We start from the raw sequence: 18,463 nt of genomic DNA, 5'->3' as shown, positions 1-18,463 counted from the left end.
GGCGGGCAGTGGGCTGGTTGTTTGGGAGCCCCCGCGGCACAGCGGAGGGGTGCGGTGCAGCGCTGCCAGACTCTGCACGCCTCTGAGCCCCGGCTAGACGGTGAATGGGCTCCGAGCACACCGCCACAAAGGAAAGTGCCACCATAATCACACAGGGGCTTATGGGAGAGGGGACACCTCTGACCCTGACTGGACACACACACACACACACACACACACACACACACACATATATGCACACGCACACACGCACACACACACACACACACACACACACACACACACACACACACACATATACACACGCACACACACACACACACACACACACACACACACACACACACACACATATACACACGCACACACACACACACACACATACACATATGCACACGCACACACGCACACACACACACACACACACACACACATATGCACACGCACACTCGCGCACACACACACACACACACACACACACACACACACATATACACACGCACACACACACACACACACACACACATATACACACGCACACACACACACACACACACACACATATACACACGCACATATACACACGCATATTCTGTACCCTTGTCTGAGAGTTTTTACAAAAAGATTTTAAACTACACACACAGACACACACACAAAGCCACACACACACACACATGCCATACAAAACCCTCGAAAAGACCCACCTCATACTTCATCCCTACACACATATGTTCTTTCCCCAAGAGGAAAATTCCAACAAATAAATCTGAGTTAGAGAACGGCACAGTATTAAGTGTGTGGTTTATGTGCTGACAGACTCAGAGTTGTGCTTATGAGACGGGAGAAGGAATCATCAGATAGATATGAGGAGGAGGGAGAGAGAGAAAGAGAGAGAGAGAGAGAGGTAACACACAAACAGACAGGGGAAAGAGAGAAAGAGACAGAAAAGAGAAGTCAGAGAACAACCAAGAGATAGAAAAAACAAAGAGACACAAAGAAAGACAGAGAGCTGAAACAGGGACAGTGACAGAAAGACAAAGAGGAAGAAAAGAAACACAAGTGACACCAAGACAGACAGAGAGACAGACAGCTAAAACAGATAGTGACAGGACAACACTGAAGAGCAGACAGACAGACAGACAGACTAAAACAGATAGTAACAGGACAACACTGAAAAGCAGACAGACAGACAGACAGACAGACAGACTAAAACAGATAGTAACAGGACAACACTGAAAAGCAGACAGACAGACAGACAGACAGACAGCTCAGCTGAAACAGATAGTGACAGGACAACACTGAAAAGCAGACAAAACAGAGACAAGAGAGATAGAAAGACAGACATACAGATAAAACAGACACAAACACAGAGACAGAGAGACACTGAAAAGATAAACAGACAGACAGACAGACAGACAAAACAGACACAGAGAGATTGAGAGAGATATACAGACAGACTGAAAGAGAGACAGAGGAGTAGCAGAAGACAGAGGACTTGAGAGACGGTCTGAAGAACGTCTCCATTCATCTGATGAGGCAGCGATGAGGCAGCAACAGGCTGGCAACCTCTGGGAGGATGAGCTCTGTGTGTGTGTGTGTGTGTGTGTGTGTGTGTGTGTGTGTGTGTGTGTGTGTGTGTGTGTGTGTCTGTGTGTTTGTGTGTGTCTGTGTGTGTATGTTTGCCTCCCTGTGCTAATCCAGTACAGCTGCCCGCGGCCTTCTCTGCCAACACAAACAGCAGGATGAGCCCCCAACTCCTCCACTTCTGCTGCCTCAAGGATTTTTGAGGCGTTACTCTAAACACCAGAGCAAACACATACACACACACACACACACACACACACACACACACACACACACACACACACACACACACACACACACAGCCTAGAGACCAGACGGAGGCTGCGGTATTCGCTTGCCTCAGCAGGAAGACGAGAGGGGGAAGGACTGAGGGTCAGACTTGAAGTGTGAAGAATCTTCTGCTAGCCGAACAAGACCGGCTGACAGACAGACAGACCTACGCCTAAACACACCTTATCTTCAACACACTGACCACACAATGCCAATGGGGAGCAATACCACAAGGGACTCCCTGGCTGCACAAGAGGCTGCACTTCCTCTCTAGACAGGAAGATGAAGTAAAGTAAATGGCTGGAGATGTCAAGATGGATGGAAAGGTCCCAGTCCATCTGACAGCCAAGAGAAAGCAAACGTGTGTGCGCATGTGTGTGTGGTGTGTGTGTGTGTGTGTGTGTGTGTGTGTGTGTGTGTGTGTGTGTGTGTGTGTGTGTGTGTGTGTGTGTGTGAGAACAGAACACACAGTGGAGGGGCTAATTTGTTGGCATTTGGCTAATGCCTCTGAAATCGCCTGCGCACGTTCCTTGGGCGCCGGTGAGCTTTGTCTTTCTCTCTCCGTCCGCACGGCCGCGGCACGCCCGTTAGCTAAATCTGGCACGAGATGCACAAATCCCTAAGCTCTCGCTACCTCTCCTTTCACCAGCTCATGATGTAACACCTGCCCCTGGCCTGGCCATTGAGGACAACATCTCTGGCCCACCACAGTGGATCTCCTGAAGGGATACCTCACCATAACCACGGAAACGACAGTGATGCTTTACCACTTAACCCCTCATCAGTATCACACACAGCTGAAGTAGAGCGCTCCATTCCAAAGGCACTGTGACACACAGTCAGAGCACAGAGTTTAAATATGTAGGACATTATTGTATGACTGTATCAATGCGGAAGGCAACAGCAAACACTACTGACAGAGTTTTTAAATGCTGGTAAAAACATCTAAAGCAATTGATTTGTACAGTACACATTGAATGAGTCACTATTGCATTACATTGCTGTATGTTACATATCCAATGGCTCCAAAGGAGTCAGCTATCACTAGGCCCAACGGCTCACAGAGTCCATAGCTTATCTCATACACACTGAGAGGAAAAGCAGCTTGATAGTTTTACAGGAAAACTGAAGGCTGTTTAAAGATTATGATTCAGTCCTATAAGGCAAATACAATGAGGCACAAATAAAAGTGAACTGTAACATACCTTATCTAAAACAGCTCGTCACTCCGGAGAGCTCCATAGTCCATGAGTCACACACACACACAGACACACACACAGGAAGCCCCCCAAACTTGCCTCCGTTCAGCTGGGTTGTCTGTCCAAAAAGCTCCACAATACAATGGCCTGCCGCCCCCTCGGCCAATCAACTCGCACTCGCACGGCTGATGGGAACTCACCTAGGCAGCGGACTCATCCACTTCTGACCGGCCAGAGGGGGACGACAGGACCAACTTAACACATCACTGTTAATCCGTCCCAAAGCTGGACACGTCATGCTGCCACATTTTTCCAACAGAAAAGAAGTATTTTATGAAAATAGAACAGAGGCAGTTCTGAATTAGGCTGCACACTCACTCACACACACACACACACACACACACACACACACACACACACACACACACAAGGGTCTCCCTTTCTGACACTTTGCTTGGGCCACGTCCACTTTAAGCTGCCCGGTGATCGGGGCTTTACCGGTAGTAATTGGATTCACATTCTTAGCCACCAGCGCAAAAAAGCATTCAGGTGGCATGAGCCTATGAGGCATATGCACGTAGTAACTCTGGATTAATCGTTCTGTTTACCATTGTGTGTGTGTGTGTGTGTGTGTGTGTGTGTGTGTGTGTGTGTGTGTCTGTGTGTGTGTGTGTGTCTGTGTGTGTGTGTGTGTGTGTGTGTGTGTGTGTGTGTGTGTGTGTGTGTGTGTGAATATGCATATGCACATAGTAACTCAGCTCTGAATGAATTATTCTGTTTACCATTCTGTTTAATTTCATTGTTTAAACTGTTAATGTTTACCATTCTGTCAGTTTACAACCACTGTATGTGCAAACATACAGTCTCTGACTCTGAATTACTACAGTACAGCCAATCATTTCAAAAACATACAAGATGCATCTCTGTGGAAATTGAGATAATGTCAAGCTGATGTCTATCTGAATCATTTGACTATAATTTGACTATTATATTGTCTATCATAACATAACATCGATCTATGTGGTAATTACACAATAAAAATGAAGCCTTTGAGTCTGCATATAATGTTTTGTGATCTTCACTAAACAATGAAATTGTGGCCACAAGATGGCGTACTTCACTACCATTGTAATTTCACGAGGATGACTGTGGGCTGATTTAGTGAATAAATACAGCCAAAACAAGTAACAAAACAGCTGGATTTTCTGACCCTTAAATATGAATGGAGTACAAACTCAGATAATTTGGTGAGAACACACACACACACACACACACACACACACACACACAGAGAGAGAGAGAGAGAGAGAGAGAAAACAGCTTCATTTGTTCAAAGGCATGCAGACCCAGAGGACCTCATGCATTTTTAAAGGCAACTGGATATCAAGGCTCCGAGAAGAACAGAAGCCGGTTCCGTTAGAGAACGCTTCAGGCAAAGGAACGACCTCAGTCACCCCAACCTTTTTCCTCATCACACAACAAACAAACAGTGTACGGCAGGTGAGATCAAATCCATGTGATATACATCAGGGGAACCCAAGTCCACTCTATCATAAGTGCTCGTGATGCTGTGACAGAATGCACCTGTAAACCTCTAGTCTCCCCAAACCTCTAGGCTATTATTCCCTGTTATCGCTACTATTAATCACTATTATTCCATCCTGCATAGCTGCACAACTGTATCATGGCTCCAGACATACCAGACTGAAGTCTGTGTCATTATAATGCTCTTGATTAGCTACCAGTTAATCAGTTCAATCGTCGACAGTCCTGCATAGGTGCCTGCCTGTGTATGAAAGTAGAATTGGTGTCTGCGCCTTTGGTCTAATAGAAGATGTTTCGCCCGGTGCGCAGCTCCAAAAAAAAGTTCAGTCAGTGTTTTATTATTTTTTTTCAAACTGGGAACACAGATGATGGGCTAGGCCTGAAACGTTTGTTACTTTTTGTTTCATCTCAATGCCATAATCATGCAGAGTTGCCTGTCTGCAGATGAAAACAGGTGAAATCCAATCAGGTGTATCTCCCTGAGTGACCAGTCTGTACGTGTATCACCCTGAGTGACCTGGTGGAACTCGTACTCCCGCACACACACACACCCCAGAGGTACACCACACCACCACCGGGACTCAAACAACACAGAGAGGACAGAGAGAACTTCAGCTGGCCCGGCCACCCCCCACCCCTACACCCGCACACACACACACACACACACACACACACACACACACACACACACACACATACACTCTGCACTCAGACAATGCTTTACCCTTAAGCCTCCTTTTGTGTAGCTGTCATTGCTGCACGCTCACACAGAGAGTAAAGGCCTTTTTTGGACGGTGCATCATGTAATGGTGTTTCACACACACACACACACACACACACACACACACACAGACACACACAGACACACACAGACACAAACACACACACACACACACACACACACATACACACACACACAGATAGACAGACACACACACACACACACACACACACACACACACACACACACACACACACACAGGCGAAACAGTGTTGTCTCTCTCTTTGCTCCTAGTGGTAGCAACACATCCTGACAGCTTCAACATACAGACAAAAACAAAAAAACACAAAAGGAACAAAAACAGGCATCTAAGCCGAGGAGCGCATGTGGCTTTCAGAGCGCTCCTGTATCCTGCATGGCTATCCGTTGTCCCTCGTAGCATCCACGCTCTTCGATGTCAGATAGGGAGGTGGGGTGAGAATGGGGGGCTGATTTGAGAGCCGCATGGGTAACTGTAACAGTTGCACAATTCCTGCTGACCCTTATGAGGGGTCATGCACACTCACCAGTAACAGTAACAGAGAGAGACTGTGAGCTCAGCTCGGAGTGAGTCATGGCACAAGACCGTTTGGACGGGTCCGTGTCACCACACACACACACACACACACACACACACATACTGGTCACACTGATGGTGACTCATGGCCAGGCTAATTGTAAGGAGTAGTAAAAATGTGTCCTCCTCTCTTACAACAACTATCTCACTCATACCATGCCTTTCCTTCCTGTGTCTATTAATAGCGCCCTAACATATATCCTGTGCTTACTTTTTATTCACATTTTCCACACCGTTGTCTTGGTTATCTTGCGTTTTTGTAAAATGCAGTAGGACTCCTATCACACTGTAGCTTGTAGAATGTTGTTCCTTGCTATCGATAATGGCTCTACGTTATAGATATAAGACGCACACACAGACCATGGTTTCAGTCAGGTGGTGGTGAGATAAAGGGGTGATAAGGGGATGGGAGACTTGCAGACACAGGATGAACAAAGGTCCGGAGTGTGTGTGTGTGCGTGTGTGTGTGTGTGTGGTCAGGTATTTAAGCAGCTATTTGAAAGAGCCAAAAGTAAGACATACGTGCAGATACTCAACCAAGTCCCCTGCCACAGATATGAGGCTGAGAATACCTCCTCTAGCTCAGGCAGAATCTCCACTGCAGGAGAGCTACTGTGTGCTAGCACTACAAGCTGGGCTAGCACACAGTAGCTACATACAAAAGTTGCTTTGGGGAGTCTGGCTCTTGCAATAATTGACATATGTAAGGCCTTCAGGTCAGTGAAAGCTTGTGAGGCCATGTCTACTGATAATGGCTCAACGTGTAAATAAGACGTGCAATGACAATTGGTTTCAGTCAGGTGGTGGTGGTGGGGGGGGGGCCCTGCAGGTACGAGGCTAAGAACACCTCGTCAGGCAGGATGTCCCACCGCAGGACAGAATACGCCACCAGACACTCTGTTCTAGCCTCCCCAAAGGCTCACTATCTGTCCTGAAATAACATGGCTGACACACACACACACACACACATGCGGGGGATGCGGAGACAATGTGTGTATTGTTTTGCCAGGACACATGGACACTGTGGTCAGGGACACGGACATCTGGGTCTCGTCACACTCACTGCTCACGGCTAGATCTGCTGCCTCGCACTGATGAGAGAAAAAAATCACCAAGAGAGACAAAACAGAAACACTAGACCGACTCATGTGTCAGAAATATCCCTTTCATTTGTGTTGCTCAGCCTGACACAGACCACACATACCACATCATTTCCTCACTGTGTTTCTGTTTACAAAACACAAGTTGACCATGAACATATCAAGTGTCATGGCATCTTACCATCTTCACCATGGTGTTTGTCTACGATACATCTTTTACAGTATTATAAGGTTAAAGGTCAACATAAATAGGTTCATCATATCTGCAACACTCTTAGTACTCCGAGGCGAGATGAAGTTATTTTAGAGAACGTGAATCATCATGCTGTGCGCTCTTCCACTTTCACAACGAGCTCCTAAGGAAGGTGATAATAATCAAACAGCTCTTTAGAACGATCACTTGGCACCCCTCTCCAGTGGTGTAGTCTACGTGATACGCAGGACTACGCAGTACACCCACTTAAAAAGTATCAACATCTCAGTATACCCACTTAAAAAGCATCTACATCTCAGTATACCCACTTAAAAAACATCACCATCTCAGTATACCCACTTAAAACAGGCAAGGATACGTATTAACATTTAGGGTTGATCACAGTATATCCACTACAGCTAACTAGACTACATCCCAGTATACCCACTACAGCTAACTAGACTACACCACAGTATATCCACTACAGCTAACTAGACTACACCACAGTATATCCACTACAGCTAACTAGACTACATCACAGTATACCCACTACAGCTAACTAGACTACACCACTGCCCCTCTCAGGCTGACAGGCTTTTCCAACACCTCATTTATCATCCAACTCAAGGAATTTTCAAGGTTTTTCCCGGTTCAGTTCTCTCAATTTCAAGGACCAAATGCATCAAAGTGAAGTAACAGCAGTTACCAAAGTTAACTTCTGCTACAACACACAGCCCCTGAGGGGTGCACTATGGAGAGATGGAGCTGCACTGAAAGCCGGAGTTTGCAACGACACAAAGGTGGCTCACATGTTTAGTGCTTATGGCAGGTTGGGCGGACTTTAAGGCAGCTGGAACATTCTTTCCTATGTGAGTTCATTTGTCTGCGGTGTTTTCACGACTTCATGTGAGGGGGAGTAGCAGCGCTTCCGACGCACATTGACGAAAGAGATAAGTAAATATGGCCTTCAGCTGGAGACCCAGGGCCTCTCGATGTCCAGCTAAACCATCTCAATCACGCCTTAATTTGTCTGAGGAACGCCCACTTCTTTATTTAATGACCACAGAAAAGTTGACACACGTTCAGAAAATACAAAGTATGCAGGAAAAAAACAGAACTAAGTCTTAGTATTTGCAGTTCAGCATATTCACTGTGTGATTTCACATGATTGGCGCACAGTGAGTTATCATGGTTTCCAGACAATGATACGATGACTCAGTCGCACAGAAGAATTTAGCTTCTGATAAGTCAGCGATAGGATGACTTTTATCTATAAACAAACTCTGGTCAGGACTAATCATCCAGTTTCAGACTTCCTATTTCAAGTAGCCCTTAAGTAGTCTTGTCAGATAGCTACTGGACTGTCATACAGCAGACACAAATACGCTGGATTTAATACAACTGGACAGAAGTGCTAGTGTTCCCAGCCAGCCAGGGTTACAAATGCCAATACAATACACAGGTCAACCAATCAGAATCAGATGAAGACGCAGAAATTAAGCCAATCAGAGGCATGAGAGGCGGGCAGAGAAAGTCCATTTACTGTAAACTTGTATTGCATGACCATATGGACCATATGGACCAGAGTAACAAATGGCAATACAATACACTTGTCAACCAATCAGAAGGATAAAGACACAGAAATTCATCCAATGAGAAAGTCCATTTACAGTTTTTCTCAGTCGCTTTGGTGCTTTTTTCAGATCAGAATGAAAATTCTCATAACTATTAGTTCAACCTCCACAACATTTAGTCATTTGTGCACATCATAGTAGCAATTTCTCCTTCCTCTGAACAAATTGCAAATACTTTTGGACATGTATCAGTTGCTTTCATACAATTCTCTGCTGTTTTTTAACGTTATCATTTGCTTATGTCATGTCAGTCAAAATGAACTATACTTATGAATGCTGAATAGTCGTTCCCAATAAAACTAATAGTCTTCATTTCATTGCTTGAGTCATTACATACAAAACTAACTACTAGTTATCAAATTCTGTCACAATGCTGTAGAATTGCAAAGAGCATACAGTAAAAATGTACGTATTCAGTGTCTTGTACTCACTTACTCACCTAACTACAGCAATGTGTAACTTTACTGTAGTTTTCAAATGGCTGTACAAGTACTGTATAGTGCTGTCTTGAGCATGTTCAGGTAGTGTCACTGAGTTCTGACCTTTTTTTGCATTGGAAAACACTGAGAGATCTGTCATAATGAAAACATGACAAAGCCATTTGACTATCTTGTTCATAAACGATGGTGTCAAGACTTCTCATTTTGATGACACTGACAGTTTCATTGACATGAATACCTGCTTTTGAGGAATGGACTATCCATTTTAAACAAGTGACGTGCTTTTGCAGGTCATCCACTAGGTTTTGCAGTTTGCACTAATTGTTTTGAGAATTGCACTAACTGCTGTGCAAATGTTAATAGTGATGTGAGAAAAGCACCAAAGCGACTGAGAAAAACTGTAGGCTAAACTTGTATTGCATGGCCACACCTGATAGCAATAATTTTACGGTTAAAATTAATAATAATTTAATTTCTAGACTATTATTATTTGGCCATGTGACCCTTCTTGGTTTAAAACAAAGACACCCTCCCCTCCCCCAATGGAATGCTAATGTAGTGGTTCAAGGGCTATCGGGTACACAGGACAAAGGATGTTACCTTGATATAATGTATCCATGTGTCATGAAATGTAAATGTATTCATGTTCGGTATCATTGTGATAGTCTCAGTACAAGGATTGTAATGATTTGATTGTGAGAATGTTTGGAACATTCTATAAGTGATATTTATGATATATAAGATATCTCTCCTCATGCTATTCAGATAGGTGTGAGGTGTGTCTGATGCCAAGTGGAGAGCCAACCAAGTGGGCTTGTTTTGGCGCCAAAATTCTCCTTTGTTTAACCCTTACAAAAGTAACTAAACTGCAATGTTTGTCAAATTTAGGCCTTGTCCACACGTACGAAACCGATCTTTCTTTCCTCCGTCTTCTCTGAAACCGCATCAAGAATATTTGCGTCCAAACGGATCCATCTCAACACGACTCAACACGTTACTTCAAACCCCAGGCCTATAGGTGGCACTGTTTCTTTACAGAAATTGACCAAAATTTGCGCTTTACAAACAGACAGAATAGGCAACGACCAAATGGCTAGTGCAAGGAAACCAGAATTGTTTGTGTGGACTGATGGTGAACTGTCAACTGTAGTCAGTTGTAAAACGAATAAACTTTATTTTACGGTTTGTGAAGGGTGCAGTCCCGTCCTTTATTTGGCTAATGCAGGTAGGCTAGGCCTACTAATCACCTTTACTTTCTTTGGTTGTAGGATAGTCCGTGATTCACATTAGTTTTGGCTATCACCGCAATTAGGCTACTAAACGCAAGGCTTATCCAAGTTCTAGGCTATTCTGTCGCCACATTTATACTATTGCTATAAAATCTTGGTTAGTAACAGTCAATAGCCTACTTTTGCCTGCATCAAATCGCGCATTCGCATTCAGTGTGCTACCATCGGCTTAACGTGAGTTCTAAGCGTCTTTCTTTGTTCACTCGACTGTGAATGCATGTATATGGGTGATTCTCCAACTATGGTACTTTTTGGACCTGAACATTTTCAGAAAATGAAACATTTTTAATTAAAATATTACTGGCATAATTTGTTTCCCCAGTATGCCTAGATACCTGCCCTGAAGTTGGCTGTGCTGATTTTTATGGAATAATATGTATTTTTTGACATTTTTCCAGACAATGGCAAAAGCAATGGTCATTTCCACAACCGAACAAAAACAAGCCAACCTGTCTACCTATCACTACCAAGGAGACAGATGTGGAAAAGACGGTCGTGGAAATGACATTTTCCCACTTTCCCTCTAATATCTCATGTTTGACTAGCCTGTTAGTGTTAGTTTTAGAGTTAGCATTAAATAATCTCAAATTACACCTAATGAAATGGTAAAAATCCAGAATTTTTCCCATCGGAATGAATTATGAGCGGTTCAGAAATGACGTACAATAAACATACTCGCGGTATTTCTCATGTTTACCTTGATATATCTCCTATGTATTAACCTCTGCTGGGATCATTCTTTCATTCAGCCATGTGGATCCCTCTGGAGTGTCAGTTGCTATGGTTAATGAGTATACAAATCTAGAATACTGAGCCTGGGATTGCATTTTATGCAGAGGTGTGGAAATGACGGTGAACCCAAGGACAAGTGTTTAACATGTTTAAAATATGCCAAATCGAAAAGAAATATAAAAACAAATAGTAGATTTGAATTAATTGGGTTATAATGCATACTTTCTGTTTGAATTTAAAATTATATCAGTATTAGATTTTAAGTGAGATAAGGTCGAAGACCCAAAGTCTGGCCTAGGGACAGAGGCAAAATAGTAAAAAACGCATATAAAATGTCTTATATTTTATAAAAAACAACATAATTGAACAATGACTTTTTATATATAGGTTCCCCTAAATATGTAGTAAGTGTGAAAAAAATAAAAAAGTAGAAATGTTTTTTATTTTTTTAAATATATGTCAAGGACAGAAAAAGTACCATAGTTGGAGAATCACCCATATATGTTGTAAGACATGTAAAATAAATGAATGACACTGGCACTACGCACAAATTAATGTAGCCTAAACTTACACCGCACTTTCCTAATAACTTAAGTTCTCTCGCGTCACTGACAGTAGAATGCATAAAAAAAACACCGGGAAAAACAGTGTTCAGTCCACCAAGTCATAAGCTATCGGCGCTGCGCAGCACCAGTTGAACCATAGGTGCCAACTCTCACGCATTGGCCGTGAGACACACGCATTTGATTAGTTTCACACGCTCACACGCCACACCCCCGATTTCTCACGCTGAAGTGTCAACCCGGTCGGTCAGATGCCTGAAAAATGAGTTTAGCCTATCTATGGATCTACCTGTTGAGCCACGGTTATGCTTTCAGAGACGGTGAGAGGGTTCAAGAGCACCCCCTGTCTGGAATTTTCAAAATGTTCTCTCATTTGCGATGCTACTTCAGAAGCCATCCCAGGCGCATCCCCCCCGCATTTCCCCGGCTTCAGGTATGCTTTGAGTATTATTGAGTATTTTTCACGCTGTGTCAACCTGGTAGGTCAAATACCTGGCAGATGAGGTTCAACTAAACTAAACCTATACATATGATATCACACATCATGTGAGCGTGCGGAATCTAAGCTTTCCAATGATATTAGCGCCAAGTTGCTGTGATAAATGCTTCGCGAGAGAATTAACATTGAACCGACGTGCAATTTAGGCTAATCATATTTGCATTTACCCATTACTCTCGGTTTAATATTTCACTAACGCTTCACACAACACGTGGAAAACCCTATTTCACAATAAACAGCAAACCTACCGAATACGAGGATATAAAGCATGCCGCTGTGCAATAAGTGGTTCCTGAGTAATCCGGTTTTGAAATTGCAACACATTTCTACATAGCCTCATTGGGGCGAAATTATAATGTATTCTAATGTAAACTACTTGTCAGTAGGCCTACATACATTTTTGTAAATTGCTCAGCCATAGATTATCCCACTATCATGGTTCTTATATTGTCAGGTTCCAGCCAATCCCATTACAGATAAATGAATATATTTATATTGGCATGCTTCCTAGTGACATTAATACAAAAATATGAAGAAAATCAAATAACGAGACACAAATATTGATATAAAGCCTGATATAAAGCCTGACAAACATTCACATCATGCAGATATGGGTAGGCTACATCCTGAAAAAGGAATAGCATGTAGGCTATAGGCTATGGCCATTACAATGACCAATATATTATCTTAAATAAACTAGCTGAATAACACAGGTGACCACTTCTGCATAATTTCATGGAGTGCTGAAATGTACACACATTTTTGAACATTTCTGAACTGTGAAATGTAGCATATGTTTTTGTGGTTGTGAACTTATTACAATATCACTATAACTATTCCACCTGTGTGTGCATGGTTATAATTCTGAAGTGCAAAATAGCTTAGGGTACAGCACAAATATTTCTATAAAAATAAGCAAGTCTGACCTCTGAATTTATTTTGAAAGTGCACCTGATTGATGCATTTAAAAGTTAAAATATACAAACATTTCTTAAATTCTTACAAAACACCCACCCACTTTTTTTTTTTTTTTGTTACACGCATTCTCCCATTCGGCTTCGGTCACACACACAGTGACAAGCGCCAAATCCCCCGCAGTGTTGAAGAGATCAGTCGTCCCCCTCACTTTTGATAAGGTAAAAAGCCTTATAGGTACGCCAAATAAATAATAACCTATAGGTTTACACTAGGCTATGTAAAACTCCCCATTAACAGCATCACGTCACTAACCACAGCTAAGACTACACAATCTCTATTCACTCTGTTGGATATCTGAAGCCAGTTTGTCTACTTAGATACAGTAAATCCTCAAATTATGGCCGGGGTCTTAAGACAAAGTACAGGCCTTTAGGGGCAGGATTGTATTCGAGACAGCCCTTTATTTCTTATGCGAGTTTTATTTTGAGACATGCGTTTCTTGGAGTGGCATACTGGTAGGCCTTCAAAAGCATGACATTTTCGGTTTAGTTTGATATTTAATTTACTTTTGGACTGTTTGATTATATTGTTAAATGTTGGGACTGATGGGCACTGAAATCTGGGGAGGTATTTGATGATCACTATTACGTTCCATGTAGTTGAAAGAGTGTCGGGATTTCAAACAAACCATCCGCTTTCATGCGTTCATTGAACGTCCGCGGTGCTGTAATGGAAACCTTATTGCGTAGCCAAGTAGCCTATTGATTTATTTTTAAATTATGCATGATTTACTTTTTATTAATTTCGTAGGCTGGCTTTATTTTGTTATATAGAAGTATCTAAATAACCTGTTAAAATGTACCAGAATTTCTGGGGGAGGACCCCCATACCCCCCGCTGAAATATCCAACCCACTTTCACAATGCCTCCGACGCCCATGGTCCTAGTAGTAGGCTAGATCCCTTTGATACCAATGTTCATATAACTCTGGGACCCTGGTCCCAGGGATGGATTACTGCACCCAGGGGCCCAAGGTGTCAGGGGGGCCTGAAGCCCAAGCCTTTGCATGGAATCATTGCCTCAATATCAACACATCAGGATGTAGGCTATGAATCTGATTGAATTTAGTATTGCCCATTCCCCAAATGCACCAGAATACAGGAAATCACATTAAACAAATTTAAAAAAATCTGGGGGAGTACCCCCAAACCCCCCTTCCACATATGCGACAATTAGTGGGGAGCCCTTAATACATCTGGGCCCAGGGGCCCGAAAGCTCATAATCCGTCCATGCCTGGTCCCTACACCTGAGAACCACTGATGTACGTTTTTTTTACAGTACGGTATAATGCTGAATGAGCCAAACAAAAATTTACGCAGCAAAATTTTGGTTGGCCCCACCAAATCTCACTCCAAGGTTTTTTGAAAAGTTGGCAGCCCTGCAGTTGTGATATTTATCTTACGGAGTATGTCATGTATGAAAACTAGTATTGTTAGGCAATACCATAAGTGCAAGTCCAGGGCAGCTAAGGTGTGGCAATGACATCATCGATACGCAAGCAAGATGTGCGGTTTCGCTGTCTAAACGAATTCAAAGGGGCTACGGTTTCAGATTTCTCCACTCTGGGACCAGGTTTCAGAAAAGAGCGGTTTCGGGCAGTGCGTTTACAGGATTCGTTTGGACGCTCGGCCAAGACGAAGCAAAACCTCTGCGTTTAACCTAAAAAGCGTCTCCGTGTGGACAGCCCCTAAGACTAGAAGGATGTAGAAAGGAAGAGGGAGAAGTTGGCTACAGGCCAACCTAGGCCTTCCAGGCCTGGGCTAGGCCTACATAGACCATAGACCATTTCTTGTACCCTCTCTGCTTGTAACAGAATAAACTTGATTCCTGAGTTTTTCCTGAAGTTTGCCAGTCTGAAGATTAATATTAAGTAATTATTCACCACAATTACTTTCACACCATAGGATTCCAAAAGCATTCAATCACGAGGAGGAGCATCTCATCTTCCAGCAACAAAGAGAAGAGGCATGTCAGACCCTTTCCCGCCAGCCGTGAAGAATGCCCCGGTGTCTCCGCTGAATGGCTCGGGTCGCCACACCTCCCGTCTAAACGCTGGCCGTAAATAGCCGAGGAAACGCTACACCCCTCTCCGCCCAGCCCTCCATTGTGGTCTGGTAAAGATCGCCTGTCACTGCCATTGCTGCCATCCTCCATCCGGCGGCCAAGCCAAAGCTGAGGCATAGTTTTGTGGTCTGCGTGGAGAATCAGGGGCGCAGTCTGTGTTTAAGGACAATTATGGCTAAATATGTATAGAGGGCTAGTATGCACTGGCCCTGTGAGGATGAGGGGGGATTTAAAATAGAGTGGCCGATGGTGTGTGCGTGTGTCATTTCAGACCAGGAGATTGTAAACAAAGCTGGACACATGCCCCGAGCATGAAGGTGAAACAGTAACCAATAAAGTTGCCACAATACAGACAAATATGAGGTCTTTGATCAAGCCTTGTGGCAGACAGGGTTTAAAGATGGCCTCTTCCCATACTGGTGCTTTAGCGGAGCCAGTGAAGGAAGCACAATTTAGTTTCAACTTGATGCTTCTGCAAAACTCCCCAGCATTTGCTCCAACTGACCTCGGATGTGTAATAGAGTGCTACATGCTGTGTGTGTGTGTGTGTGTGTGTGTGTGTGTGTGTGTGTGTGCGTGTGTGTGCGAGCAGTTACTGTACCTTCTGAGTGTGAGAGTCTTGTAGGAGCTCTTGAGTGTGTGTGTGTGTGTGTGTGTGCTAGCAGTTACTGTACCTTTTGAGTGTGAGTGTGAGAGTCTTGTGGGAGCTCTTGACCAAGCAGATGGCCTCCAGTCTGAAGCCACTCAGTGGGACGGAGTTGATACTGACCAGCTCATCTCCCACTTGCAGACCAGCAACAGCAGCCTTACTCCCCTCTTCCACCTGAGGAACACACACACACACACACACACACACACACACACACAGATGATGACAGACTGATGATAGGCCTGCAAGGTCAATATTAAACAACATGAGTGTATATCCAAACATACCACAGATAAGAGAAGGCCATCACCATCATGTTATGAGAGAGGCTGTCTGACACCAGCACAGGGGTTTTGGCATGTAATACAATGTTATAACATGTTGTACTATATATCATAATGACTTTACTAATATTCTCATTCCGTGACCATGTTTAGGTGAGTGTTGAGTCCACCATGTAAAAGACAGATCTGTGTAAAACTAGAATGGGCATCTGAATGAGGTTCGTATTAAGTGCAGTGCAGCTCAGTGCCTGGTTTCTTCCACACACGGCATTGGGAATTGTGGTTAAATAGTTCAGTCTTCATTTCATCAGACCAGATCATTTTACTTCTCATGGTCTGAGAGTCGTTCAGATGCTTTTTGGCAAACTCACGGCAAAAAAATGGCTTACATCTGGCCACTCTACCCTTAAGGCCAGATTGCATGGGGTTCTTATTTAAATGCTATTTATATATTTGACTATGCTGGGGTTCTTGGTATAATATTTTACGCTATACATACAACAACAAAAACAACCCATTGCATTTATATAGTGCTTTTCAGGGCGCCCAAAGTGCTTTACAGTGAAGGAGGAACTTCATTAACCACCAACAGTGTGTAACGCCCACTAGGGTGATGCACGACAGCCATTATGCACCAGAACGCTCACCACACACCAGCTTGAGGTGGAGAGTGAGGGGATGCACAACAATAACAGCTTCACATTGCTTGGCACTAGCGCGGGGGTTCTGTTACAATGCTTCATGTGTCCTGCAGTTTTCTAAAGCATCACAAGAGCTCTTCCTCCATGACTCAATTCTGGCTGGGAAGGATGTGGTACAGTGTCTGTGTCCAGATTAAGGCAGTGGACTGAGATAGCCTGATACCCCACCTCATACATACACACACACACACACACACACACACACACAGGCCCTCATGTTCTTTGCGAGCAGCTGCATTTAACACAAACAACTTGTAGAGATAAAGCTGCCCAACACACCCCCGGTCCAGGACATGTTCCATGAGTCTGTTCCGTCAAACTCCACGGATAGTGAAATTACACAACAGAAATGAGACAGAAAGTAGTGTCAGTGACGGCCCAAAATGGGGAGCGTATGGGCCTAAAAGTGACCAGCAACTTGAAATGACAGCTTTGTAAGATCGGAGCATTATGGAACATGAAACAAAATGCTTCCAGAGGAGAAGAGGAACATCAGCCGTAGGGGCTGCACCTATGCACTATCAAAAATCTGCACACTGGAATGACAAAACAAACAAAGAAAGGACCCTGATGTTGATGTGCGTGCATTGGTTGTAGCTTGCTGCCTGTGAATGGCATTGACAGACAGCCGTCGGAGCCTCGGCTCTGACAGTGACCGTCTGGACAAGTCTAAACACCATCATATCAGTGAAACTATTGTTGCAGGAGCCAGCATGGTGGTGAGAGTGGCTCATCAGGCCGGTATTATGCTCCGACCCCATGGGCTCTCGGCAAAGCGATAAAGGGGAAACCTGAGCACTCGGGAGTGTTGAAAAATGCACGAGCCCCCAAGAGAACGGAGAGCGTGTGTGTGTGTGTGTGTGTGTGTGTGTGTGTGTGTGTGTGTGTGTGTGTGTGTGTGTGTGTGCAGTGATGACATGCATTCCGTCACATCCATGGAAACACAGATGAGGATGAGGGGACACAATAACCACTTCCTCGTTCTCCTTCAGTGGTCGTAGTAAACAAAACACATTCCAGACTTTTACGGTAAGAACAGGCTAGAGAAGAGAAAACAACTTTGCTCTCAATTAGGTCTGATGAGGTATAGTTATCAGGCGAGTTATGTCACTTGCATCCAATGACTGTATATCTACAGTCATTGCTTCCATCTCCTTAACAGCCTTGACTCCTAAACCAAGTGACTGAGGCATCTGGTCTGTATGCTACTGACTGACTTCCCTTACAGAACAACAGTGAAAGGGGTTTTAAGAAGCCAAGAATGGGCAGACAGGCTTAATGAGGTGTCAGACTTGAATGGACTCCATTTGTCTTTCCCGAGGGAGTGGTGAAGTGGAAGGAATTTATTTGGATGTTGTTTAGGTTGTTTTCGTACGGCTGGCTAATAAGGTCCTGAAAACAT

At 43.8% G+C, this 18,463-nt stretch overlaps 1 protein-coding gene across 1 annotated transcript in view; it reads right to left on the bottom strand.

The window, feature by feature from the left end:
- The window catches only part of shroom2b (shroom family member 2b), a 40,266-nt gene that overhangs the window by 19,234 nt on the left and 2,569 nt on the right, over window positions 1–18,463 (bottom strand). Inside the window, exon 2 of the mRNA XM_076303509.1 lies at window positions 16,102–16,250. Coding sequence (XP_076159624.1) covers window positions 16,102–16,250 — 149 coding nt within the window. The remainder of the gene's footprint in view (window positions 1–16,101; window positions 16,251–18,463) is intronic.

Source organism: Alosa pseudoharengus, unplaced genomic scaffold, assembly GCF_046254945.1.
Source record: "Alosa pseudoharengus isolate Yale_2024_CS ecotype anadromous, Long Island Sound unplaced genomic scaffold, YU_APseudo_1.1 YU_APseudo_1.1_scf_24, whole genome shotgun sequence".
NCBI lineage: Eukaryota > Metazoa > Chordata > Actinopteri > Clupeiformes > Clupeidae > Alosa > Alosa pseudoharengus.
The sequence above is the reverse complement of the archived record's forward strand: the minus strand, read 5'-3'. Positions and strand labels throughout refer to the sequence as shown.